A 27545-nucleotide genomic window follows, 5' to 3' on the forward strand; every position below is an offset into this window, starting at 1 on the left:
GCTCTATTAATGCGCAGTTTCTCACTGTGTTTGCGGCAAAGTATATAAAAAAAGTTGTAATTAGAATTATTGTTCCTTAATAAAAACTCTTCCTGATGTGGTTTCTTTATGTGCTTAACAGGTATTTTTTATTTAGGTAGGTATTTTATTTTTCTAGGTATCTATAGGTACAATTCTTGTTTTTCTTTTTGGGAAATTTGTTAACAATTATTTATCAGCGAGATAGTAACTTTTCGAATGGCCTGTACAGTGGCCCTAAATAAAATATTAAAAACAAACAAACAAACAAACAATAATTCGAACGCAATGATTGAATGATAGAATAAATATTGAACTCCGATCAGCAAAACATAGCAATTTTTCATTAAGGAGCTTAGGGCCTGTTTACATGGAGGTGGGGGACCCCAGGTAAGTGAGGTAACCCGCCTGTCCACATAATCCCTCATTTTAATTTGATCACGTTTACATGATAGGTGGGGTGACCCGCCGCATGTCACTTCACCTATCTGGGGTCCCCCACCTCCATGCAAACAGGCCCTTAGGACCGGTTCGCCTTTCAGACTCCGCACTTCACATTAGCCGAATCAAATTCAGTGAATTATGTTCACGCGCAGTGCGGAATCTGAATCAATTCGAAACAGCTAATTGAAATTGCATCGGCCCAGACGTTCATAACGCCTGACTCAGCCGGGACTAACGCATGTGGACCAGCGTTGATTCAGACGCCGAACTTCAAATGAGCCGAATTATATGCATAAAGTTTTATAACACAGATTACCGAAACCCGCCATTTTCCCCTCTTTAAGTTTAGTTCAACTGGGATAAAGATCGACATGGAGGTGGGGGACCCCAGGTAGGTGAGGTAACCCGCTTAGGTGGGGTAACCCAATTGTCCACATAATAAAATGAGAAATTATATGGACAGACAGGTTACCCTGCCCCCCCCCCCCTTCTCCCCCCCGAACCCCCATGTAAACAGGCCATTAGTAGCAAACCGGAGTCACCGTAGAAATGGACTATAAGCAATTGACGCCACTGCCAAATGACGATATTTTGCTCACCGTCGCCCAATAATCGCTGTTCTTTATTATTGCCAGCACTGTCCAGTGTTACACGGGGAACTTTGCAACTTTTTTGTTTTTTTGCGACATTGTTTCGAATTGTTACAACAATTGCCTTAAAAATCGTCGTTGCAATCGTTTCTTGCAATACAGTGTAAGCTCTCGTAAGCGGACACTTTCGGGACGCGGAAAAGGTGTTCGTACCTGGACCTGGCCGCTTACGAGAATGTAAAAATACAGGGTTTGTAGAGGAGTTGAGAAAAACGGACTTTTGTAAAGGTGGCCGTAAGTGGAGCTGTTTGCTTACCAGAGTGTCAGTTACGAGAGCTTCCACGGTAATACGTTGTTATCTGCAGAATGCACCAACGGCAACATTAATGAACAATTTCCATAAAAATTTACTTCTACATCATCCAAATTTATTATCTCTGTTTCTTTTCCGAACAAATCCACACGACTGCTATATAATTTTAAATGCACTGAAAGAGCTTTCAACGAGGAAGTTAATGTAAGACCTTTTTTCTCAGTGATAAATAACAAGACCAATATTGTTTTTTTCTCAAGAATAAAATATTTACCAAGATGAAACGGTGAAATTTGCAATTATATCGCCTGACTCCAAGGGGGAATGTGTTACCCACGTGACATTACATCACCTATTTCTAATTCTCAGGTTGTTACTCGCGTTACGGTGGGCATTTACAATTGTATAACATGCACATCTTCATGGTTATATTTCTGATTTGACGGTGGCCTCTACGCACAATGGTATCATCTACTTTCAAGGTAAGTATTATCTTAAAGCAGTTTATTTTTCGCAAAGTCAGACAAGGCGGTGAAAGCGCTTTTCTCTTGTAGATTTGCAAAATTGTGAACGTACAATGTAACTTGCAATCTTTCCAAATATAGGGATACAAAGTCCATAAAATACACCTCTCTACAATACTCCCATTTTTTAAAAAAGCCGAAATTAGAAACCCGTACTTGATGGACAGGCTTTAAGTTGAAAGAAAAGACTTAGTAAGTCTTGAAGACTGGAAGACCCAGACTGGAGTTCTGATTGTCCATGTCGGAGAACGCATAAACCGGGAAAAGGAAACCACTCCCACCCGGCTTGTCTGCCTTCCCTGTTTAGTCTTGTATGTTTAGTTACCGGGGCTTGCATTGTCACCGGCAGGAAGCTATGAAAGGTGAAAAGGTGCATGGTTGTTTTAACTCTCCAAAAACCTCCTTTCACTGCATAATGTAAATTTTAGCCCAGTGGAAGGGAATGAAGCAAAGTACAAGGCAGGCTTTTTCACGGGTATAAAAACGTCAACACCACGATTCAAATCAAATCGTTTTTGGATTGTTGTCCAACCGGTTCCCAACGTTTCTGGGGTACAGTTCATTTCCATTTATTATTCCAAATACACAAGTTCTCGGAAACAAAAAAAAACACGAAAACTTCTTGGCTTTTCCCGCTGTGCACTGGAAACTAAAACGCTGCAAAAGCAGTCCACAAAAACACTCAAAGATTCCCGTAGCTTAGGACTCATCTGGCAGCAAACAGACTCCTAAGGCCAAAGTGTCTTTTACAACAGTACTTCAATGAATGCCAGACTGTTCCTCTCATGTTTGTTACCTATACAGGGATTTTGGTGCTGGCGCTTTGAATAGCTTTAACTAGCGAGTCCACACAATCAGTTGGCGGCCTTGAGCCCCAAATCGATCCACTCTTTGGGGATTGTTTTTTGGAGCTACTCTGGACTTTCTCCCTTTTCCGACCAGCAACGTTGTCATCATCCTTGCTAGGTCCTGGTACATCACAGGGGGCCCACACAATCTGTTTGTGTAGCCGATTGTTATTTTATAGTAAATGTACTGGATTTACCGTTTGCTTCACCTATAGCGATATTTCGCTAACTTTGTATATAAATCAATGATAAATAAACGTTGAATTACCTTACCTGTGGTGCATAGTCGTCCTTTTGCCTCAAAAGCGGTTTTTTGAGCGATTTTGAATGAATTTGAGTTCGCCGTTGACTGTTCCATATAATAGAAGGACAAGGGAGGAATCCTTGTTTTGAAAGGGTTCCAGCGCCGGAGCGATTTTTCCCCCCAAAATCGCATCGCTCCGCTTTCAAACTTCGCAGCATAAGGGTCAAAAGATTCACGATTCTTCTCGTACCTTCCAATCGAAAATCCATCCAAACGGTCCGGAGCTAGCCCTCGAAGAAAATCAAAATCCCACAGTATTCGAGCGACTGGAATGCGTAGCAAGATTCATACGTGCCGGCCAGAAACCGTCCCGCTGATTGCCTCTTTTTGATTGGATGTCGTTAAACAACAAACGCTTACCAAGTCTTCTTCATCAGTTATTATTTAACCATTTGTTTAACGACATCCAATAAAAAAAAGGCAATCAGCGGGACGGTTTGTGGCTGGCACGTATGAATCTTGCTACGCATTCCAGTCGCTCAAATACTGTGGGATTTTGATTTTCTTCGAGGGCTAGCTCCGGGCTGTTTGGATGGATGTTCGATTGGAAGGTACGAGAAGAATCGTGAATCTTTTGACCCTTATGCTGCGAAGTTTGAAAGCGGAGCGATGCGATTTTGGGGGGAAAAATCGCTCCGGCGCTGGAACCCTTTCAAAACAAGGATTCCTCCCTTGTCCTTCTATTATATGGAACAGTCAACGGCGAACTCAAATTCATTCAAAATCGCTCAAAAAACCGCTTTTGAGGCAAAAGGACGACTATGCACCACAGGTAAGGTAATTCAACGTTTATTTATCATTGATTTATATACAAAGTTAGCGAAATATCGCTATAGGTGAAGCAAACGGTAAATCCAGTACATTTACTATAAAATAACAATCGGCTACACAAACAGATTGTGTGGGCGCCCTGTGGGTACATCAGACGATGCGGATGCTCTTTTAGAACTTGTTTGTTCTTCGCCTTCTAACGTTCTCCTTCGCTTTTTTACCGGCTCCGCCTCTCCACCTGTCTTCTTGTCCTCGGACTCTTCGTTTTTCTGCTGTTGCTCAGTCTCGCTCGCAGCGCGCGTGGCCTTTGCATTTTCTTGTTTTTTGTTTTGATACCTGCGACAGACTGACAGAAGTGCATCAAGACTCGGCTGTAGTAGTGGGCTGATGTCGGACTTCTGCGGCGCCCGAACAGAGAACAGTAGAGACATTGCTCGGAGTTCCTGCGAAATTTTATTGCTGTTAGGAACGTCTCTATAGTAATAATGAAAAACACCTCCTGTTGTGTGAAAGTACTGCTCATTAGGTTTTGTTTGACAGAGCACGCTGAAGTATGGAAGGCAGCGTGGCCGAGTGGTTAGAGCGCTGGACTTGCAATTCGGAGGCACCGAGTTCAAGTCCCGCTCCAACCGCTAACTGGATTTGTTCACGGTAGTCCCGAGTTCAAATCCTCGGCCGCGTTTGTAATTAGCCAGCTGGTTTGCCTCCTGCCAGTTGGGATTCTTAACCCTGCTAAGTTTTATTTTGGATTATTTGTTTAAGGCATTTGCTCGGCCCCACTAGCATTAGCGCTATAAATAGTGCCGAGGCTAAATAACGGAACTATTATTACTAATATTATTATTATTACATTGAGTTTCAATCATAGACACAGCCATAAAAGCAATTTAAGTACTGAGTAAGGGATAAGTAGTGCACAGAAGTAGATGTACCAGCGCTCTAACCGACTGATCTACGAGGCAGGCCAATAGCGCTATCCAGATTAAGAGGCCAGATTGAGAGCATTTAGGCACTGAAGTTTCAGGTTAAAACCAATCTATCCGAACAACTTACCGCAGTAAGTCTCTTGGCTATAACACACAGATCCGCGTCACTCGCCTTCTCCGCTGCAGGTCTGTCGGCAATTACTGTCGTTACAAGTGTCTTGACTAAGTTAGTCCACTGATTTACCAACACCTGCTTAGACACCTGTGAGGGAGGCAAAAGGAAGGTGAACAACAGGTTTGAAAACTGCAACCTGAACTGACTACTCTTCAGTTAATAAACTTCCTCATGTTTGGGGACCCAAAATTAGTATACTGAACAGCAACTTGGTGTGGCTCAAAAAGAGGAAGTGGGTGACAAAGTGCTCCACTGAAACTTAAAAGGTCAGCCCTATGTACTCCTGGATTTTTGTGAGCTAAAGAAAACCTACCACCAGGGTGGTACACCGACGGCATCGAGGAGGGAGTTGGGCCTCCTCCCAGGGCCGACTGTGACCGTTCTTGGGTAAATATGCACAGACCGATATAGGGGAGGGAGTTGGTCTTCCCCTCAGGGTCGGCTGTGACCAATCGTGGGCCTCCCTGAGGCCCCCACTAACCTATATGTACATCCCAGGAGTACAAAATGTCGAGTCTATGGGGGCAAAAGTCTGAAAAGTGTGACGCGAGGAGCACTTCATCCCCATTCCCAATTTTTATTGGAAATACACTACTGACTTCAGAGAAAAATTGTAAGAAGTAACTAAATAGATGTCATATCATTGCCTCGAGTTGAAACTCTTAACTGAAAGGGACATCAACGTGTCGACGCAGAAATTGATTATGACTATAGATAAGTTGCTTACAATAATACTGTCTTTAACTAATTAATAAGTTATATACATAAAATGATTACTACTTGACAACATGGCACTTAATTAAGGTTTCGCAAGTCCTATGTCCACTAAAATAAAATAAAACAAAGTGAAGGGTGGGATGGGAGGGAATTTGAAAAGAAACTTCAAGACATTGTGCCTGGCCGTGAAGAAAAAACAGAGTGACGAAGCACATGGGAATGCAAGTTAAGAGTGCCATGTGATTGGTCAAATAAACAATGAAGAGTTCGTAAAGGTTGCACGTGAAAATCACTGAACATAGGACAAACAAGTGTTGCTCATTAACTAAAATTCATTTTCGTTGATCAATTAATCATGATAAACGAAAGCAGGTAACAGGGTGGAGCAACCTATTCCTGATGCTAAAGTGAAAATGCATTATGCTTACCCTCGGAAAGAAACAGCAAAGGAACGTGTAGATATCCCGCACATTCAGACTTTCCCGTTCATCTAGTAAGATCAGTTCTATGTACTGAATAGACAAGGGGACTCAATCGTACAACAAGAACACTGGACTATCTGTTTATCAGGTTATATTAACAAAGGCTCTGAGAGACTTAAAACGATTTACAATAGACTTTTCACAGAAATGTCTTTTCTCGTTTTGTATTGGATGAACGCGAAACCTTACGCCAGTGTCAAAGCGCTTTGCGAAGGACTGTCGCTCTCTTTGCAGTTTACGTCAAGTATATGTAAACTCTATGAAAAGTGTACAGCTTTACAGGCAAGTTCTCCTTAACAACCCTTCTTCAAAACTGGACGTCAAAATAATTGTCAAGCAAAACTCCAAGTCAACAGTTTGAGTAGTTGAGCAAAATGCTCTGCGTGACATAGAGGTCGGCGCGGGCAAAATTTGTAAATTAACATGTGTATATAAGTCCTTTTTCCCGTGACCACACGTCCGGCATATTGGTGTACAAACAAAGCCAGTGGGAGTGGAACCTTTTTCTTGGCCAAGTGAATGAAAAAGCTCTATTGTAAAGGTAAAAGACTGACTGTTCCCTCATATGCTACATCCAGTTGCATATGAGAGTTGCAAAAAGATTCGAGGTACTGGACCTTATCATAGGACGTCACGTGATTTATGCTCCTCTCCCTCGTCGTCCAAATTATAGGGATTGCAAGATCGTACTCAAAACTTGCAATGACAACTTTAAAGGAGAAAACTGGGTTGGGGAACTCCCTTGCAAGATAAAAAAATGTTTCCGCTGAGGTTCAGTGAAGCATGAAAGGTGTTTTCCTGTAACGCAGCTGGTTCTAGCGAACTAAACTTGCAAAGGTCACTTCTCAAACGTCACTTCACGTACTGATCATTCGTTCATCTTACCTCTAAGAATTCCGGCTGCTGACACAGCTGCTTTATACAACTGCTGTATTTTGTATTCTGCAAAGAAAAAGTTGCACCTGTAAGCACTGCACGGCTGTCATTAAGGGTCGGGGGCCGGGTATTTCCCGCAGCTTATATGAACATGACCTCCTGGCTACTTTCATAAGAAACACAGGAAAATAGAGCCAAAAGTAAGCAGCAGGGCTCTCATTTAAGGGCCGGGGTGCCCGGGCCGGGACCCCGGGCTGGGGCCGATGATTTCTCCCTGCTAATATGAGCATGACCCCGTGGCTACTTTCACAATGGAAACAATGGAAAATAGAGCCAAAAGTAAGCAGCAGGGCTCTCATTTAAGGGCCGGGGTCCGGGGCCGATGATTTCTCCCTGCTAATATGAGCATGACCCCGTGGCTACTTTTACAACGGAAACAATGGAAAATAGAACCAAAAGTAAGCAGCAGGGCTCTCATTTAAGGGCCGGGGTCCGGGGCCGATGATTTCTCCCTGCTAATATGAGCATGACCCCGTGGCTACTTTCACAACGGAAACAATGGAAAATAGAACCAAAAGTAAGCAGCAGGGCTGTCAATTAAGGGCCGGGGACCCGGGCCGAAAATTTCTCCCTGCTAATATGAGCATGACCCCATGGCTACTTTCACAATGAAAACAATGGAAAATAGAACCAAAAGTAAGCAGCAGGGCTGTCAATTAAGGGCCGGGGACCCGGGCCGAAAATTTCTCCCTGCTAATATGAGCATGACCCCATGGCTACTTTCACAATCGAAACAATGGAAAATAGAACCAAAAGTAATCAGCAGGGCTGTCAATTAAGGGCCGGGGACCCGGGCCGAAAATTTCTCCCTGCTAATATGAGCATGACCCCATGGCTATTTTCACAATCGAAACAATGGAAAATAGAACCAAAAGTAAGCAGCAGGGCTGTCAATTAAGGGCCGGGTCCCGGGCCGAAAATTTCTCCCTGCTAATATGAGCATGACCCCGTGGCTACTTTCACAATCGAAACAATGGAAACAATGGAAAATATAACTTAAAGTAAGCAGCAGGGCTGTAAAAGAAGGGACGGGGTCCCGGGCCGATGATTTCTCGCTGCTAATATGAGCATGAACACGTGGCTACTTATGGATAATTGAACCAAAAGTTCATCCCAGCTTTTGACATGCCCGCCAATTAACGCCATTCCTGCCAAGTAACCATTCATTTAGAACAAAAGACACGACTTACCTCACCAGCCTTCTGGTACACTTCCATCCAGAGCTTGCTAAAGTAAGTGAAGTGAAGCGAAATAGCTTCCACCGCAAGAAGGCAGCCTAAAACACGAACGCAATATGACATGTTTTAAAAAGAGTACTGAACTGAGATGGGCTGGGACAGTTGCGCCCACAATGGGACCTAAACCCGGGTGTGATAAAGAAGATTTTACAACATAAATATAAAAAGTATTCTCCCTAGTGGCCCTCTAAAAACAAAATTGATAATAATAAATTAAAACAGTCGTGATAAAAAGCCTATTAACAAATAGTAATTATAATAAAGGATCTTAAAAATTCTAAACAAGTATTCTCCCTCCCTAGTGACCCTCTAAAAACAAAATTGATAATTATAAAATTACAACAATCATGATAAAAAGCCTATTTACAAATAGTGATTATAATAAAAGGTTCTTAAAAATTCTATAGATTTAAAAAATTGAGAGATGTAAACACGGAAGTGAATACATTGGTAAAAAAGGGAATCCAATCTACAATGATAATTAAAAAAAGCACGGATTTTTAAAAATCAGAATAACCTTTTAACTTTAAAATTATCCACCGTATAGTTTGAGGCGACTTTATTAGCTTCTAATTTATGCGAATAGAAGAAATCAATGGGATTAAGGGTTATCCATCCAATGTAAAAGCTATCAGCGAACAACTGTTAATAATAATTTTGGAGATCGAGAAAGAGTCATCGATTTCGTCGCAAAGCTCCCTCCGAGACCTGCATAATTTTTCAAATTTGGTTAGCGCCAGTTGGCTATGAAAAACTTGACGGGTGATTTAGGCCAAAGAGAAGCGGAAAATATTTTGAAAGAATTACAATAAGATATGTATCTGCTTCTTGCTGGAAAAGCATACGAGGATAAGTGTAAAACCTTTCTTCTGAAAATGAGTTTTTATTTGCACGAGAATAAAGAATCTTTTTCATATCAAGAGCTCCGCACTTAGCCTCGCAATGAAACAGAGGATTGGCGCAACTGGGAATTGGCTTAATTATTTACGGTGCTAACTACGGGCCATGGCATCAAGAGCCATAATCCCATTATGGCTCTCGATGGCAAGTAGTAAGAACAGCACAATTATTTACAGCACTTACTACAAGCTATAACATGATCGGGTACTTTATCCTGATTGAATCCAAACCGAAGAAGTTTATCCACAAACGAATGGTAAGGTTGAAAATATTTAGTTACAGCTGCGTCGTAGGACTCCTCGACTCCCTGTTAACACAACATACAACCAATAAAAAAAGGGCATTTCTCGCTTGAAATTAGTGAACTTACCAAGTGTGAAAGTGATACATTTGTAGCGAGCGAAGTTATACCTTTGCAGGAGCCGCGAATTGTTACAGAGATTTGTCTGGTGGGGAGCACAAACTTACCCTACACCATACAAACGTCTATAAAAATTCGCGACTTCAAAAGTTGAAAACCCGTGGAAGAGTCTATTATTGCGCGACGTTGAGGAAAGCATCTTGATTTGTCAGAGTCGAAGAGATCAATTATCGCAGATCAAGAGACATAATCAAATCAAGATGTTCTGCTCCACCAAGTTCATCTTCGTTACACGTCAACAAATAACTTTCAAACTCGGCAACTCTACTAGTTTGTAAGACACTTTTTGTAGCGGTGTCGAAGGAGTTTCGTCAACTGGTCCATGTAAAAGGTAGAAAAACCCCCGGAAGGGTCTATTATTGTGCGAGATTGAGGAAAGCATCTTGACTTGTCAGAGACGAAGGGATCAATTATCGCAGATTAACAGACAAGATATTTTGCTCCACCAAGTTCAACAATTTATGACACTGATGACAAATAAATGATAATTACCTTAACCCCATTGGGCTTTTCAGGGGTATTGAAGCAAATGATTCAAATAGAAGATAGCAAGTTTAAGAAACCCTACTGGTAGTATAGTAGGGGTTCCGGGGTGTTACGGCCGCATTCCACGTCAATATGTTTAGCGTTTAGTTCTTTGTAGAGCTGCACATTCCTTTCACATTCTTTTCAGTTATCGCTATTCATATTCTGTTAGATTTCTCTGCCTAACTTTCTTTGTTCTTAGATCATTTTGTAAGTTTCATCGTTTATTCTAATTCATTTCGCTTTAGCGTTCACGGCAACATCATTGCAGTTTTTTTCGTCCAGTCTTATTAGCCATCGTACCTTTTTTCCGTTCAACTTTCTAGTCACACAACGTTTGTAAGTATTTTCGCTTAGTTTCTTCCGTTTCCTGTATTTTCGTCGTTTCATAGCTGTAATTTGTATTCCTTAGTAATTTGTATTTTTTGTTTCGCTTTTAGCAACCGTAATCGTAATTCGTTATAACTGTAATAAAGACGAGTTGGAACCGTGGACCATTCTTGGATTATTCGCTATAATACGGGGTGTTTGTTGGTGTTGCGGAAACCATTGTTAGTTCGCTTTTGTGATGTAGTCTGGGTATTGCTAAGTGTCTTTCCAATCTTTTGTACCACGTCACAGGTCATTGCATCCGTCCGAGGCACAAAGAAGCTCGTCGGGGTCGCAAGGAAAAGCGGAAGAACTAAGCCAATCAAGCGTGGAAATATCAACAATGTGATTGGTTTATCCTTCCGCGTCTGCCTCCGACTCGACAATCTGGTTTTCACCAGATCATAAGGGACGGAGACATAAGGGAAGTCGGATGAAAACGGAAACGCCCTGATTCTTCCGATTCTGATTCCGTCGAGCTTTTTCTCCTCCGATTACGACTCCATCGGTAGTGAAAACCAGCCCTAACATAACACAAGCTCGAAGTAGCGGTCATCTATGGGACATAAAGCACGTCCTTCCCAACAAGGAATGGAAAAAATCAAGACATCCAGAGCCTGCCTTCAGCAGTTATAGACAAATCAAAGTTGTCCCAATGCAATTTCATTGAACGCAAAACAAATAATATTTCAAGATCGTTACCTTTGGTGAATCGAGGAACGAAGGATGTAGGAACATGTTAACTTCAGGTACAGCTGGCCGTGATACCTCTTACTGCTCACGATCACCTTAGTGTGTCGACGAGGAAAATATGGACCGAGAAGTCCTGAAATAATGTGGCAACGTTTGATTAATGTACAGCCCTCGTTTGGCTGACTAGCCTGTAAGCCAGCTCTTTATTTGAAAATCCCTTTCGCAGCTTGCTCGCGCGTGACCTTGCGGTTGCTAGAGGAAAACTCCCGCGTAACCTACGACGCGGTCACGATTTCAAAACAGAGCTTACTCACAGTCTAGGGTTTTACCCACTTTTTGCCATTGGAACTCACGTTATCTCCACTATCAAATGCAGGAGCTTGGAAATTTTGCTTGATTAGTAATTCTTGGGGTTGAACGCGTAGTTAAGATATAAAGAGCGTGAGTAATTAAGTTTCTAACAACAGCGCAAAGGCTCGCAATCGGAACTCAACGTAAATCAACTCAGACGAAATAAACGTCTCCTTTTTGGAGTAAGGACACCGACCTGGAGGAGACGTTTTGTTCCAGTGCTGATGGGAGCCATGGATGATAGGAATAATCGCTTCTGAGAAGTCGTTCGGGTACAGGATCAACATGGCGTTCAGTACCTCTGCCAAAGAAACAAAATCATTGCTTTCTTGTCAACACTATCGTGGGATAAAGACAAAATATTCCAGTTTTCATAACTGTGCACGCAATTAAGCGAGTTTATAAGATGCCAACGACACATTAGGTGCTCACCTAGGCAAGACTGTCTCACTTCCTTAGGAGTATAAGAGTTCAACAAAGAAAGGAGTTTTTGTGCCGCATCCAATCTCTCTGTCCAGGTTGAAAGGCTATTGCGGACATCTGAAATACAACAAACAGACACAGATAAATCGTAAACAATATAGAAATTGCACACTGAACGAAACATTGAAGTTTTCTAGCGCTAGCATTTAGCTTTAATAAGAGAACAGCATTTGCTTGCTCTCTTAGGACACTTTCCATTTGTCAGAACTAACCGGCCTGACCATTACAGTCATAATGAGAATTTCACTTTAATCAAAACTATCCAGCCAGATCAGTCAAGTGCTTTAAATAGCATGCACGAAGGGGCTGGTGTTTCAACAAAAACTGTTGGAAAAAAGCGCAGGCTAACCAGTCGGCGGTATTGGTGGAGTTAGAGACAGCTGTTGGGGAGAAGAGCGTAGCCTGTGTAGTTAGTAGAATAAGCGGGGGGAATGCTGTTGCTTTTTGGCGACGGAGAAGTTTGGTAAGAAAAAAAAAGAATTGATAAAGGTACACTAGAGCCAAAGGCCCAAACGGCAGGATAGCATCCCGGATTCCTTAGAATGAAACATGCCCAGTAGTATTGCTACTCCCCCCTTGGACAGGATGCTAGTCCATCGCAGGGTTACCCCCCAGCAGTATGTCGCCGGTACACATTTATACACCTGGGTGAAGGGAGACAAAGTGGACTAAAGTTCCTTGTCTAAGGAAACAACGCGACGGGCGAGGCTTGAACCCGGACCTCCAGACCCGGAGTTCGAGGTGTTAACCGCTTGGCCACACATGCCTCCACAAGAAGTTTGGGAGCTATGCGGCCGGCAGCACACCAGCAAGTTATGTAATATCATAAGCACTTCTGTCAGGTCTCCCGTTACGTGACAGGCCGTGGCCTCGTGGTACATCATGTGAAGGGTGGTGAATGCCTGTTTGATAATAAACACTTAATGACTGGCCTCCCGCGTCGGGAAACAAAATTAACTGTTTCCCTCGGGACCAGTCAGTCAGTAATTTCTTATATAGCTGGAAATTCATTACACCTCACTGTAACGGCGGTCGTCGGTCAACATTCTCGCACTCCTACATTTTTCTAGATTTCCTAGATTTTGCAATGTTGCCCGCTAAGAGATTTTGGCGGGAAAGAGTTTCATTGTTAGATGTCATATGACCTCGAAGTAACCAATGACAGCGCGCGCTGTTGGGAAAACAGTTTCCGGCTATATAACAGTACGGAATGATGTTACGGTAACTAAGAAATACTCTTCCAATGTAAAGACATTCTGCGATCTAAAGATGGAAGAAAGAATCTTAACTTCCACCTGACTTTGCCATGTACTAGTAAGTGCAAAAATACCGGTTAAATGTCTAACGACTGTCAAACTAATACAATAAACCTGTATAATTATCTGCCTCTTGGTTTGAAATTTTTAGGAGAAAAATGTTTTTGTGGCTTTTGCTAATTCATAAGTCTTGAAATTGTGTTCACTAAACGTCTCATATAAGGACTTGCTTGAACAAAACTTTATCTAAATAACCGCCCCTGTATATTTTCCTTTCCAAGCAAATTTCGCCTTCCTGTATTAGTGACTTTTCATAATTCTATTAAAAGAGTAGTCAGCAGAATTGTCTGTTCACAGACCTTGTACCTTTCTCTTAAAGGAAAGTCGAGCGCTCCTAAGGAAATAAAAATCGAAGGGAATTTACTTGCCGCTAGAGTAATAAGTAGGGATGGGTACAGGAAACTTGCTTTTTTTTCTCGCGCTTCGCGTTGATGCACTTCAGCTGTGCGCGTTTAATTCCTCGAAGAAGGGGAAATACATCAAAATAAAAGACTATCAACTGACTAGAGTTGAAGTGCAATTTAGTCTTACATCTGACAGTGTCAAAAGTCCCTGGTTGGCAACCACTGTTAATCTGTCCTCTTCGGTCTGAAGCAAGATTTTGTAGGCACTACAAGGGAACCAAAAAAACGGTTACTAGCTGTACAATCACTCTGTTCATGCTGTTGCGCATATCCAGTGATCGAATTTCACCCCTGGTTTAAAATCTGTTCTCTTTTACAGTCAACTCGTTCTAAAACGGACACCTTTGGGATCGGCTTTATGTTCCGTCTTAGAAAGATGTCAGAGAGTCAACAAAGGGACTCTTTACATTAAGGGGGGGGGGGGGGGGGGGGAGCAGATAGGTGGGGTAACCCGCCTGGGCATTCAATCCCTCATATGGTCACCCCAACTATCATGCGAACGTGATCAAATCAAAATGAGCGATTATATGGACAGGCCGGTTATCTAACCTACCTGGGCTCCAACACCTCCATGTAAACAGGCCCTAAAAGGAGCAAGAAAGTCAGGGGCCAACTCTAAGTGTCCATTTTAGGGAGGTGTTCGTTACGAGAGAGTTGACTGAATCTCAACAGAGTCGAAATATATAAGATAATGTATTTATACCTTATAAGCGTTGTCCACGATGCGCCAGGGTCCAGTACGCTCTGATACAGGGCAATGGTGTCTTTTCTGAAGGCCGCCTCAAACGCTTCTTCTTCTTTAGTTTTCTCGCTCCCTCGACGGGTCACACGTCACACCAGCAAATAAACGCAGGAGAGCAAACAGCTCTTCCACTGCCTGTAAAGGGAAAAATATAAAACATTTAAAATTCCTTCCGAAGATTGAGTTGATCAAGTGTTTAAGAAAACAACAAAAGAACTTTGAATCGTCTCCACACTTTCATATGGCAGTATTTAGTTAGTATGTAGTTCTAACATATGAGGCTGCGGGAAGAAGTCCTATGTGCGACCATTCAAATGAAACCTCTTTATCAGTACTTTCACATATGGCGTTTTTTTACTATGTTGTAAAAAAAGAAAAAAATATGACTTATTACTTCTAATAACTTCTAACTTCTCACACTTAAAGCTAACTTCTCGCATTTAACTCTGAGTCTGTGGATGAAATCCACGAGTGAGATCATCCGAAACCTCTTTGGTAGTTTTGGCATTACTTTTGCATGGTTGTGTTTGTTTCTCAGGGTTTTACAAAATGAAATTTGAATTTGTTTTAAATTTTGGGAAAGAAAAGGTCAACCCTTTAGGTCCCAAGAGTGATCAACACGGGGGGGGGGAGGGAGACTCCGATATAAAAGGGGCAAGGATGCTCGTAGAAAACTTTGAAGTAAAACCATAAAGGAGGCCAATCTGGGCGTGGCCCTTTATGTCTAAATATAATGGCGTTTTGTCCAGTGCGCCCTACAGAACTGAGGAAGTGAGACCAAAATCCGAAATTTACTCCCCTAAGCGAGACGACGAGCATCCCCGCCCCTTTCATATGGGTGATATGGCTTCCCCATCCCCCCCCGCCCCCCCTAACCCGGCATCAAATTTCTTCTAACGATATCAATACCTGTGGGTACTGGTTCATGCGAGTGGTGAGATTCTCAAAAGCCCACTTCATGTTGGAATGAGTGGAGAGCTGGCGTGTGAACGAAGGAGAGTGCTCACAGCACAACCGCAGTAGACCATAATAAGCAGGTAGAACATTCCTGTTAAACGTCAGTACTTCAGGTTCGTCACTAGAGCTGAAAAAATAAAACACAGTGAACAAAATAGTTAGAATGTAATGGTGGTGTTGAGATGAATGCAGATTCAGTTAAAGGGTTGCATGAGCGAAAACAAGGGTCAAATTAATGGAAAACGTATAACAACACAAATGCAACCAAAGTAAAAGTCCACAAATCGACTAGTTCATAAAACTTTACTAACGATAAACGCAAACCAATTGATCGCAAACATGAATTTTCCGTCTACACAGTAGGAGAGTACTATTTCGGTTGGACCAAACTGATCCAGTCGCAATACACAGGACCACACTTGTAACTCTTGGATATCTAAATTCAATTAATTTTTCCATGTTTCAAATGACCAGGTTAAAAAGTCGGTAACAACTTAAAGAAAGCAAATTCCACCTACATTGAAAAGAACCGTTGATCCGCAAAGCAAGAAAAAAAAAATCGACATAAAAAAAGTTTTGTGCTGAAAGTTGTTTTAAACCTCTCCACGCCATTATTATGTGCCGGCAGGTTTTGCTAGACAAACTATGACTAGGAATTTTGAAGGACCCAACACGAGTAACATAAACAAAGCACTTGAACAATGGATACACAGAATTAATTAAGAGGGCAACTCACAGAATGTAGTTGAGCGGAATGTTGGTGGCAACGTGGTTATTTTCCGTAATAAAGTCGATATTTTCCTCACAGCCAATGCAAGCGTGAAACCAAAAGATCAACAGGGCCTAAAAAAAGAAAAATAATAATGCCTTACAATTTAACCCACAACTTCAAATGGCTATTCGTGGGCATTAAGCAGAGGTGATCTATTTGGGAAAAAATTAGCCACACCAGTAAGCAGAAACAGTAGGTTTACTGAGATATCGTCGCGTGTTTAGCAAGTATAAACATTCAACTTGTACAACTTAGTTTTCTACTCCTTTTCTTTAAAATGACAGCCTGACAAGAAATAGCCTTCATATAGTAAATTTGTAGCGTGATTGCTAAACTGAATAATAACAAATTTTGCTTAAAACAAATAATAAAGAGAAGATTAAGGGACCGTTACGGTTTTGTTAATACCGCAATTTGCTAGAACAGAAAGAAAACAATTCAACACTCGTAAATGTACATGGAGAATTGGCACAAGCTTTGATACAACGGCTTCTGAGATCCCTTGGTAGACTATCTAAAAGTCCTTGTTTCCTGGTTGGTTATGCCATTTTAAAGGACTTTTCATACCTGTTTGGCGCGAAATTCACCGGTCGAAAACCCTACCGGTGACGTCATGACAGTTGACCAATAGGACGGTGTGTGATATTTCACGTCGCTTCCGACACAGCATATGTCAATCATTTTTTTAACTTATAATATGATTCAGATTCATTCACGCGAAACAAGTCGACCTCGAGACTTCGTCGCTCGCTCGGTCGCAGCGCAACCTCATGCATTGAAGCTCGCTTTGTAGCAAGTCTAATCCATAGGGTACACAAACGTTGTTTGTGATTGGCTGATAAATGGGTAAGGCAACCAGTAGCATATAATTACTTCCACTCTTTTCCCAAATGAACCCAGAAAGTGCCTAAGCCTCCATACCTACAAACTGTGTCGCAGCAGCTTAATCGCATTATGGAATTACTAACCTGTTTGTTTGGATGTACAGCGATGTTTGGCTCTGACATGAGCGGGTGAAACAAACGCCATAACTCTGCACAATAAGGCGTGAACTAAAGACAACAGTAACAAGGAATCAAGTTTAAACTCAAATGAACGTTCATCCAATGTAATTACTTTATTCTATTAATACATGAATTACACGTTTCTATTGCTCATAGCTGACTCATGAAAACTTCGCCAAGGTCAACCTTCGCCCCTTCCTCTCTCTTTCCCTATCTTTCTCTTGCCATTGTGCCAAAATTCGTAGTACTGATGTTGGCAGTTCGCTCGCGCTTCCCGCGCGAAACGTTTTGCTAACCACGTGCCTTATTAGATCTTACTAGAAACCTGTAGTAAAGATTCTGTTATGTGACTTGCATGGCACTTCGCAGCCTTAATCGCGTGTTTGCATTGACATTCTCATTTGTCAAGTTTTCCTGTCTGTGATAACCACACCGTCTTTGTTAGGGATCTTTAGAAAATACAACGGCAACGACGACGGCGACGACGACGGCGTCGGCGACGGTAACGTCAAAAAAGCAATAGGTTTAATAAGCAAAACAACAACTCTACACGTGCATCAGGCTTGTTTTTGTAAATTACTTTGCCATCCGTCGTTGTCGGATCGTAATGTCCCTATTATCCAGTAAGCCAGTAAGATGAAGCTAAACCTGTGGTTGTGATTGATTGCGTGGGCGGGCAAGATGGGCATATCATCATATCACATGTCGCACTGTTTGCTGGTGCTTTAAGTTTAAATGTATGGGGAATAGCGAGAAGATATCCGTTGACAAATCAGAAAACTGTGAGAGCCTTGAACTATACGGTCGCAAGAAAACCAGCTCTGCAGCGCTCGGTCATCGCTTCTTCCCTACAAAATAACCTTAAGGCACACCTTTCGGTCGTGCTTAAAGGCTTATTATAGTTTCCCCTTATAAAATCAGTGAATGTACCTAAAATTGTAACCCACGATTTAATGGTGTTTATGCAAAGGGGTATATAAAAATATTATTTTTGTAATGATAGCAAAACTGTTTAAAATAAATAGCAACAGTCAGCATACCATTTCTTTTTCAGTGTGCGAAAGCAGGCAGTAGTTCAACACAGCAAAATAACTGACAAGCTTTGTTGTACCATGGATATTACGATCTACAACAGAGAGAGTGAGAGAAAAAAAATGAATCAGTCTAACATTCTGACAAACTGCCCACTTGCCTCTCATCTAATCTAACATAAATACCAGCTTCTCCCTTGGGACAAAACATTGGGTTAGGGGAGGGGTAGGTAGATAAAAAATTCATCGGTATAAGGTTCTGGCAAACTCCCCCACTACCCCTCTCCTAATCCAAGACTAACTCTCACTTTGCGCAAAATGTTGGGTTGGCGGAGGGGTAGGTGGGTAGAGAAAAACAAAATGAATCAGTATATAATTCTGGCAAACTGCCAACCACCTCTCCCCTAATCCAACATTCACTATTTTCATACAGCCCATAATGCACTCCCAAAATTTTGCAAAACCACTGTTTCCAATTACTCCTGGGTATTACAGTCTTCCCAAGAAAAATCGAAGACAATGGTATGTATGTATGGTTTATGTGAAAAAGGTGAATTAACACCAGCTTCTCTTTTTGGTAAAATTAGTCATTTTCTTAACTGTTGCCGCACAAACGACAAAGAAACAAAGATAGCTGCCACAATAAAATCGTTAATTTACATGAATAAACGAGCTGTTAGTCTTAAGTAATCTCCCATGGCTGAAAGATTTTGTGCTTGTTTTTTTCGACTTCCATCCAACAAAAGGCAGTACGCTCAAGTTCCTTTCTATCTAAAACTCGAAAAGTGGTATGACTGGCCAACGTGTTATAATCAACTCCCTACAAACACAACTCTATAGACACTGATCGAATTTAACACACTAGGGATACGGAAAAGACAAGCAATTCCCACAATTTTATTGTTGTTGTAAAAATAGTAGTCGACAGCGATCTAAATGATTTCCAGTTAATTTAGCTAACACTTTCAGACCAAGAAAATAGTGGGCCAAAAACTCAAAGCAATTTGAATTCCGTCCGTAATCCACATACCGAAGTATTTTCTTGCCCTTCCAAGCAACGTTAGCAGCGTTTTGAAAATCTGTTCAAAAATACAAAACAACAATCAATAAACTGATAATTAACCGACAAAAGTGTAACAGAACAATAACGAAAACACATTCTACCAGAAACGTTTTGCACCGTACCTCGTGAAGTATGGAAAGAGCATCCTTGCTTAGCTGAAATACAAGAGATAAGACTCTTCAATGTTTCAATGTATGGACGGCATGGACATTGCTTACAAGATTTTCGCACTCGATGGCTTTACCATCGTAATTACACTAATGACAGATGCGAAGTGGTATTAACTGTGGCGCTGAAGAATTAACGTTCTGTTCGTTTTAATACTACGCCGTACCCCGGATGTCAGGAGGGCACCAGAATGTAAATCTCTAGCTGAGCAAAGACAGCCCCTCCCACCCCACCCCCGAAATTCAAATTTCCTTTTCCTAAAATCCTAAGAAATCAAATGGCAATATGAAAAAGTTCTGCAAAAGAGGTTTCAGTTTAAGGGTACTACCATAGGATTTCGTTCGCCGATCTTAAAGTTGGAGTGACAGGTAACCTCACCATAAGATTCTCAAAAGTGCCAAGGTGATGTTACACGAGACGATTTGCAACGACGATTTTTAGGGCAACAATGCCGAAACAATGTTGTTACAGTTCGAAACAATATTGTAACAGCGTTGCAACGTTGTGTTGCACTGGAATAGTCGATGCAAATCCCCCGGTGTAACATTGCCTTGAGGGTTAAATGAAAAGAGCTGCTCCAGTTACCATCAGTTCTTTGTGAGGCGCAGAAAAGCTTCTTGACCTGAGGGGGAAAAAAAGGACAACCAGCGGTTACATTCGCTACTTTAGAAACGGAAAGGGAAAGGAGTCGAAATGTATCCCGCAATTTTTTCTGGGATGGTTACTGGGGACACGCCGGTCAGCTATTGGTCATACTTTTTTTCTGTCCCTAGCAACAGTCCCAGAATTCTTTGCGAAGGTTAAAATCGACCCAGTTTTCTTTCTCTATCTCGTATCTAAAGAAGCGAATTGAAGTTAAAAGCGAGCTTAAGCAAAGACACTTTTGAGAGAGACACGTCAACCGGAAGTGGGGATTTTTTCCCCTTTAATATGCCTTGATCCTATACAATTTGTATTGCTCGGTTTCTTTACACTTGAAGAGACGATTTAACTGAAAATTTGGGCAAAGTCACTGCACAGGAATGTAAAGAGTCCACTTCCGGTTGTCGTGCGTCACTCAAAAACGCCTTTGCCTGAATTCCCTAAAATGACACCAGCAATCAGTGATTGTACTTACAGGAAGAAAGCTTGGCTTTAATGACCGATTAAGGACAGGTATCCTTAGATTTATTACGAGTAAACGACAATTTTTCCCTTTAAATTTCACTCAGCTACTACTGATCAGCAAAATGAGAAACTTGGATAAAACTGACACTGATAGTTATTAAAGTAGGGAGCCTAAGCAACCACAACAGTGACAGCAACGAGAACGTCAAAATAATAATAATAACAACAACAAACTATAGGTTTAATACACAAAACAACAACTCTGCACGTACACCCCATTTTTAAGTGCATTTATTTATCGTCACTGCAAGAGTACGAGGTGAAATTTCCTAATTTCGCGTTCTATGGAGGAAGTAAACATGAGCCCAACGAAATGGAATGGAATGTACATCAAAGGAAGGAATCTGACACAGGCACTCACCTGAATCCCTGTCTGAAGTGATTGTTGGGAACAAGACTCACAAGCAAATACGCTGAGGCTGAGGGAATACAAAAAACAAAATCCACAAGCAATGTTCAGGTCTTCAGGTAGAACTACTGATTATTTGGGGGGCAATACCTACCATATTTGCGCATTTACTGAGTGAGTCGCAATGAACAAAGATATAGGAACACGGTTACCTCTTTGCATAGTTGTATCTACAAGATATCCAAGACTAAGATCACCTACCATTTCTGATTCTAATGCTGTTGTCTGCTATTAAGTACTTCTCAACCCATTTATCCATGTTGTCCAGAACCCACTGATGAGCCTACATAGCGAGGAATGTAGATATCAATCAATTGATTATTATCAGTCACTCGCTACTTCTAAGAGGCCTTAATGTGTTCGAAAGTAAAGTAACCAAAGCAATAATATATAAATATATATTAGGCAGTTACACGATACCAATCAAAAGTCTAGCAAATGCATGAGAACGCCGCTAAACGCATGACTAACGAGCGCGATTAATTCAAGATTAGAGGGTATTAAATTCTTTAATAAAAATAAGGGGGAGACAAAACAGGGACAAAATTCTATTTTTTTTCCTTAACTCCCCTGCCCACTCCTCTCCACCACCGACGTAGTGAACGAAATCCACTTACCACCCCTTTAAATTCACACATACTTTATCACATCCTACGGGGCTTCCAAAAATATTAATAGCCCCCTCCACCAATCAGGGCTTCCCAACTTAACCTACCCCCACAATTTTATTGACCAGCCCCCAAGGACATATTGAATAAAAGCCTCCGCAGTTGTAAAACTAGCGCAAGAGTTTTTAGCCAATCAAAAAAGAAGTAATGAAAAACAAACAAAAAAACCGACGCCGAGGGAAGTTGTTTTAGATGCCTCATTTAAAACAGCGGCAAAATGGGAATAAAAACCTACCATTCTGTTTTTAGGCGCCATACAAGTCAACCAGTCAATACACAGAGCAGCATTGTACTCAGCAGCCTGCGACAGAGAAAACAGGCACGAACATTATACTGATTTCAAAAATGAGAAAACATGGCACAAAGTTTGCACGTTGAAATATTTCGACTTTGCGCTCTCTATGCGTATTATTAAGGAGCTCATGCAACAACGAAGGCGATGACTACGAAAACGATACTTAAAAAGTTACGTCACGCTCCTCACATTTTATCGTGATTATTCCATCTCGTTCAATTCGTCAAATGTCAGCAATTTTTTTTTTCTGGAGTTTAATTCTAAAAGACCGTATCGAAGTTCTGGTAAAGAAAAAGAAAGTCGTCGTTTTGTGTTCACGTCCTCCATAAAACGTGGAATTTCACGTCGTAGTCGTGCAGTGACGGCAAAGAAATGTGCAAAAAAGCGTGATGCACGGGCAGATTTGTTTCTTTTTTTTGGCCAATCTAAACCTATTGCTTCTATGAAGTTCTCGTTGACGTCGCCGTCGTCGTTGCTTAAGGTCCCTATCTACTCTTACCGTGCTTCCAAAGCATGAAAATAATCGTTTCAGTATATTAAGCATCTACGTGTTCAGCAAACGATTTTGGGACTAGTAAGAGATGAGCAATCATGATAGCCGTCACCTTTCATTCATCTGTGTTATTGTGATCATACAAATGAAAAGTACGTAGTAAAACACTCCTATGGTGCTGTTGGTGATACTGTGAGTATCATATCGGTGAAGCTGCTAAGGCCTATTTTCTTTGGAGACCTACAATACCTAACAGGGGTGACAGTATGGGCCGCGGACCGGGGACGCGGATTTTCCCCGGCTACTTTTCGAGGAAAGGAAAGGAAAGTGCTAATAAATGTAGAAGTGTTATGATAAAATAGAAACAAGTGAGCGAGACTTTTTAACAGAATTGGCAAATAATTGCAACAACTCTTACCTCCCAAATGCGAGCAAGTGTCAGGTTAGTAAACGATGGCATTCCAGGTGGACCCCCCTGCATCTCTGTCAACATTGACAACAGCTTGAAGAAAGAATGCGACTGCTGCAGGGGGCAATAAATAAGTGTAAGCAAACATGTGATTGTTACGTTGACACCAAAGTAATGATGATGATGATGATCGTCGTCGTCGTCGTCGTCGTCGTCGTCATCATCATCATCATCATCATCATCATCATTACAAGACAGCCGCATAAACAAAACTTTCTTTAATTTACTAGACACGTTTTGACGGTACATCCGTCATCTTCAGTGTTACATATTGTGACATCACCGTAGAATTTAAATCGCGCGCGACGTTTTTAAGTTCGTTACAATGCATTGACAATATTATGTGCCCTTAAAACTTTAAATTAGTGACGTTAGTAAGGGACTTACAGGGAGAGAGTCACATTTATGTATTTCACCTGCTGGTTGGGGTCGGGTTTCTCTGATTTTATAAACATGGATTCCTTAAGCTTAACTTGATACACGTACTTGTTACGACACACAGTCAAGGTATCAAACAATAGACAGTCTCTTATTTCTCCTAAAAATTTCTGCTTTGAGAACGATGTAGAGAACTACTGCGCACACCTGCCTTCAGGCCAAACACTGACCACTGGTACTGGTGACGCTCTTAGCTTTTCACTCCTTCAAATTGCATTAAAATGCATCAAAAGTCTAAAAGCAACATTTCCTTACCTCTGGTGCCAATTTCTGAACCGAGGACATCAACAGGGAAATTATCTGAAACAAACACTCACGTTAAGCTAAAGCTCTCTTAAGAAGAGGTTTGTGATTTCCAAGACAAGATTCTAGTGACAAAATACCTGAATAAGGATTACAAATATAGCGAGATTTACGTTTTTTTCCCTTTTCTACGAAAGACATTCGTTGAAAGAAGTATATCACATGAAAAGAACTGTATTATTAACCACCTCTAATTTAAGCAACTGCAAAGCACATTTCTGCACTATTGCCTTTTTTATCTAAACGTCTTTACGATAAATTTTCAATTCACAGTTTTTCTGGTGCAATGTTGAGTGCTTTGAAGCTCAGTGGGAGCTACTGTCCTTTCTGCATCTGTGCTCACATTCTTGGAGGCTCCTCCGCAATGTTCTGCAATCGGTACAGTATTTCGTGGAGCCGAAACCACCCGTGGAAAGGTTATTACCGAGTTCCAAAAACTCTCATTTTCAAAAAGATGCAAAGAGAAAAAGCTTTCTTGTGAAAATGAGTATTATTTGCATGAGAATAAAAAGAAAAATCATTTTCACATTACTGCATTCGCACTTAGCCTAATCTTGAAACAGAGGCTCAGGGCTACTCGGAGAGGACCTGCTGCACGTATTTTAGGCAACCTACTAATAAACGACCGTGGATATAAGCGGTAGCAGAGTCGTTTTTAGTCTGTCCCTTTTTACTTGTTTGTGGGAAGAATCCGAAACATTAGTAATTTTGACTCACATTTTCCGCGAGCTTGACATTGTATCGACACAGGCTGAAGATCAGGTTCGTTGTGTGGCGCAGGTTGATGCTGTCTTTAATGGCTTGGAAAAGGAATGGAAATCCCTGCAAGTAAAAATTAACTCATCATTCAAGTACACTAATAGCGGAGCTCTCCCCGGCGCACTGGAGCACCATTGGTAAGAAAATTTGGTTCTCTATGCCTCCAAGAATTTTGGTTCTTATAAAATCGTTCGTACGTACGTCTACACATTCACATTAGCGGATGTGAAAGGGCACACTTGCTAGCTGGAAGTCCAAGTAAGACATACTGCATACTTTTCATGTTTAACTTGTTATTGGACATGTTATGGTCAATTGACAACTGTCAAACAAAGGTATCCGCTGACCATTGTCACATAACTGTATCGGCGGCTCATTTATACAACTCATAGAGGTGACGTATCTTTTAAAGTTATCAGCTGACCAGCTTTTAGTTTTCATTTGATCGCGGCCTCAGGTCCATTTTTACAAGGTAGAATTCAGTTTACGTTCTGCTAAAGGCAAAAGTTGAATTACTTGAGGAAGACTTCTCTTACAAGATCCCTCGAGAGCTTCCCTTTTGGCCTTGGCTACATGTATATATTAAAGAGTGAAAACCAAAAACCGAAAGAGATTCTGTAAAGTAGACAAAACACACGACGCTCAACAATTACCTTTCCACCAGTAAGTGCAGCTAAATCATTTTCTGACAGATGAAGTTGTCTGGCAAACCAAAGAAAATTAATCACTTAGTCAGCACTAAGCTAAAACCAGTTTCTAAAAATTCAAACAGCCATAAACTGGTTTGTGCATTCATTCCGTTTATTTTCATGGAGCGTAAGAGGGCGAACACCCCCCCCCCCATCCCCCCCCCACTCCCCAATCTTTTTGGGCAACAGACGGCGACCTATTTCAAACAACCCGATTTCTATTAAAGTTACAGATTTTTCCAATGGTGCAGAAAGAGATGTAGTGTAAGTGGTGCTCCGTGAATTAAGATATATGGCCTATAAATGGTGATGTAAGTTTTGTTATAGACGAATCTTTGTTTACATTTTTGGCCTCATTAACATTTGCTCATCATTATCTGATAAAACCTCTGAATATTGAAAGAGCGTAACAATTTCAGTTATCTCTGAAAATTTGAGCCCCATGTACCGAATGGTTTCGGAGAAAGTCTCTTTTAAAAACTCGATGTTGCAAAGAATGTATGGCTCATTAACTTTTTGCCACCCAGCAATTTCGAAATTTTCGATGGCTGATATTTCCTTCAATATTGCGTGCAAAGAGCTGAAATTTGTACAAATAGCTCAAGTTAATCAGCTCTTTTGACTTTTGCATTTAGTTCATATACAGCTATTTCGAGAAAGGTTGTCGGCAAAAATGTGCACGCGACAATCCCGAAAGGTAATATGGGATATGATCAATACACTGTTCCTGGCACTGCAGCTGTCAAAAATTCTATTGTTGCTTTCCTTTAGCACTCGCAAACACATGTCCATGGCCTCTCGTGCCATCCTTTCAAATTTCTGTGAAGAACAGCGAACTCAAAACCACCCACAATACCTTTCGGGATTGTCGCTCTTTCCGACAACTTTTTTCGAAGTAGCTGTATACGGCCACGGAGTTTATTAGTTAAGTCGTATGCTAATGAGGAAAAATGTAAATAATGACGTTAACAAAGACTCGCCTATACGAACCATAAGTAATGAAAAAGAAAAATAATACGTCACTAAAATCTGCGGTTAACATCATCAACAACTTGCGACCCTTATTCCTAACATAAAACGTGTTGTTCTCGCTTTGTATATTTTTGTTCTAGCATCATGGCAAATATCCGTGCACAAGGTGAAAAGATTCCTGAAGGAACATGCTCATACTCGAGGAAAATTTTTGTTTTTTTTTTTTTTTGGGGGGGGGACCCTCGACCACAAGCAGCAAGGAGTTGCAAAGAGGTTGCCATACTGGTCGCAAAAAGCAAACAAACAATAAAAACAGCCACAGCACTTTAATTACTTCACTACACCTCAGAGGAAGAAATCGAAAACAAGGGAATTACCCCCCTCCCCTAACCCCCCGCCCCGCTTCCACCTTCCACGGTTCGAAACTGTCGCTTTAAGTGCTGAATACGATATGGGAATCAACAGAGCTCAGAACAAGACTAAGGAATATAAATCATACGATGACTGACACACCGCATCTATGATCCTAAAAGTGTCTTGAGCTTTTTTGAAACTGGTGAAGTTTCACTACCCAGCTGTACGCACCTTTCACATCGCGATTCCTCAACCAACACCGCCATGACCGAGATCATCTTCTCCAAGGAACCCACGCGGTATTTATCCTCCGGCAGAATAGTGACCACTTCTTCGTCATCATCGTCATCACCTTCGTCATCATCTTCTGTTGCAGAGTCATTCTGTACCAGTACAGGTTATAAGCAAATGTGAATAACAATACACAGCCCAAGGGACAACCATAGGAAAATGGGGGAAGTCTAACAAACTGTCCCAGTAAGAGAATCATACGACAATATAATTATTCGTTTTTACAACAACAGAGGGCATTGTAACACGAAGATTTTCTTTCTTGTAATTTAATGACTTTTACTGCTCTTTTCACAAAAATGATGAAATTACGCGATTCTAAACGCTACAATAATGGTATCAAATAACAGTACTGACTATAATACAAAGATGTTAACGCAGCTTGTTTACAATTCCTCAGCAATCTATAGAATAGTCTAATAAATGAAAAGAAGAGGCTCGTAACCCATTGAACAGCATCCACAAAATACTTTAAAATACCATATAACCCGGTTGTTTGAAGATATGAAGGTCTTCTTTTCTGTTTGAATTAAATGTTTATGCCATTCACTGCTGCCAGTTGTATACAAAAAATATTAACACTAGAAGGAAAAATTTGCATTACCTCCATAAATGTTTGTACTTACAAGTTCAGATGCTTTTGTTCCCAGATAGAATCCGACCATCACTGATATTGCATCCATTTTTAAAAGAAATTCACGCTAAAAGACAGTGACATAGTAATCTGATAATTAGCCAACAGTAATTAAAAAC

At 41.2% G+C, this 27545-nt stretch overlaps 2 protein-coding genes and 1 long non-coding RNA gene across 3 annotated transcripts; all 3 read right to left on the reverse strand.

The window, feature by feature from the left end:
- Positions 1 to 3925: 3925 nt before the first annotated feature.
- LOC140944331 (ubiquitin carboxyl-terminal hydrolase 34-like) lies at positions 3926 to 12036 on the reverse strand. Its single transcript, XM_073393494.1, has 7 exons — positions 11978 to 12036; positions 11742 to 11846; positions 8239 to 8324; positions 6998 to 7054; positions 6059 to 6142; positions 4866 to 5000; positions 3926 to 4255 (listed from the first exon to the last, which is right to left on the reverse strand). Exons 2-7 carry the CDS (start codon positions 11830 to 11832, stop codon positions 3926 to 3928), a joined length of 783 nt encoding a protein of 260 aa, XP_073249595.1. The 5' UTR covers positions 11833 to 11846; positions 11978 to 12036.
- Positions 12037 to 12814: 778 nt separating this feature from the next.
- Positions 12815 to 14562, reverse strand: LOC140944894 (uncharacterized). The gene is made up of 3 exons (XR_012166700.1): positions 14452 to 14562; positions 13876 to 13954; positions 12815 to 12930 (listed from the first exon to the last, which is right to left on the reverse strand). It is a non-coding gene; the product is annotated as an uncharacterized lncRNA (long non-coding RNA).
- Positions 14563 to 15372: 810 nt separating this feature from the next.
- LOC140944332 (ubiquitin carboxyl-terminal hydrolase 34-like) lies at positions 15373 to 27545 on the reverse strand. The gene is made up of 15 exons (XM_073393496.1): positions 27419 to 27545; positions 26733 to 26884; positions 25140 to 25188; positions 24445 to 24549; positions 22936 to 23040; positions 21965 to 22030; positions 21263 to 21344; positions 21014 to 21071; positions 20071 to 20107; positions 19440 to 19472; positions 19285 to 19333; positions 18264 to 18349; positions 17188 to 17271; positions 16184 to 16290; positions 15373 to 15574 (listed from the first exon to the last, which is right to left on the reverse strand). Exons 1-15 carry the CDS (start codon positions 27473 to 27475, stop codon positions 15373 to 15375), a joined length of 1272 nt encoding a protein of 423 aa, XP_073249597.1. The 5' UTR covers positions 27476 to 27545.

This window comes from Porites lutea, chromosome 7, assembly GCF_958299795.1.
Source record: "Porites lutea chromosome 7, jaPorLute2.1, whole genome shotgun sequence".
Taxonomy (NCBI): domain Eukaryota; kingdom Metazoa; phylum Cnidaria; class Anthozoa; order Scleractinia; family Poritidae; genus Porites; species Porites lutea.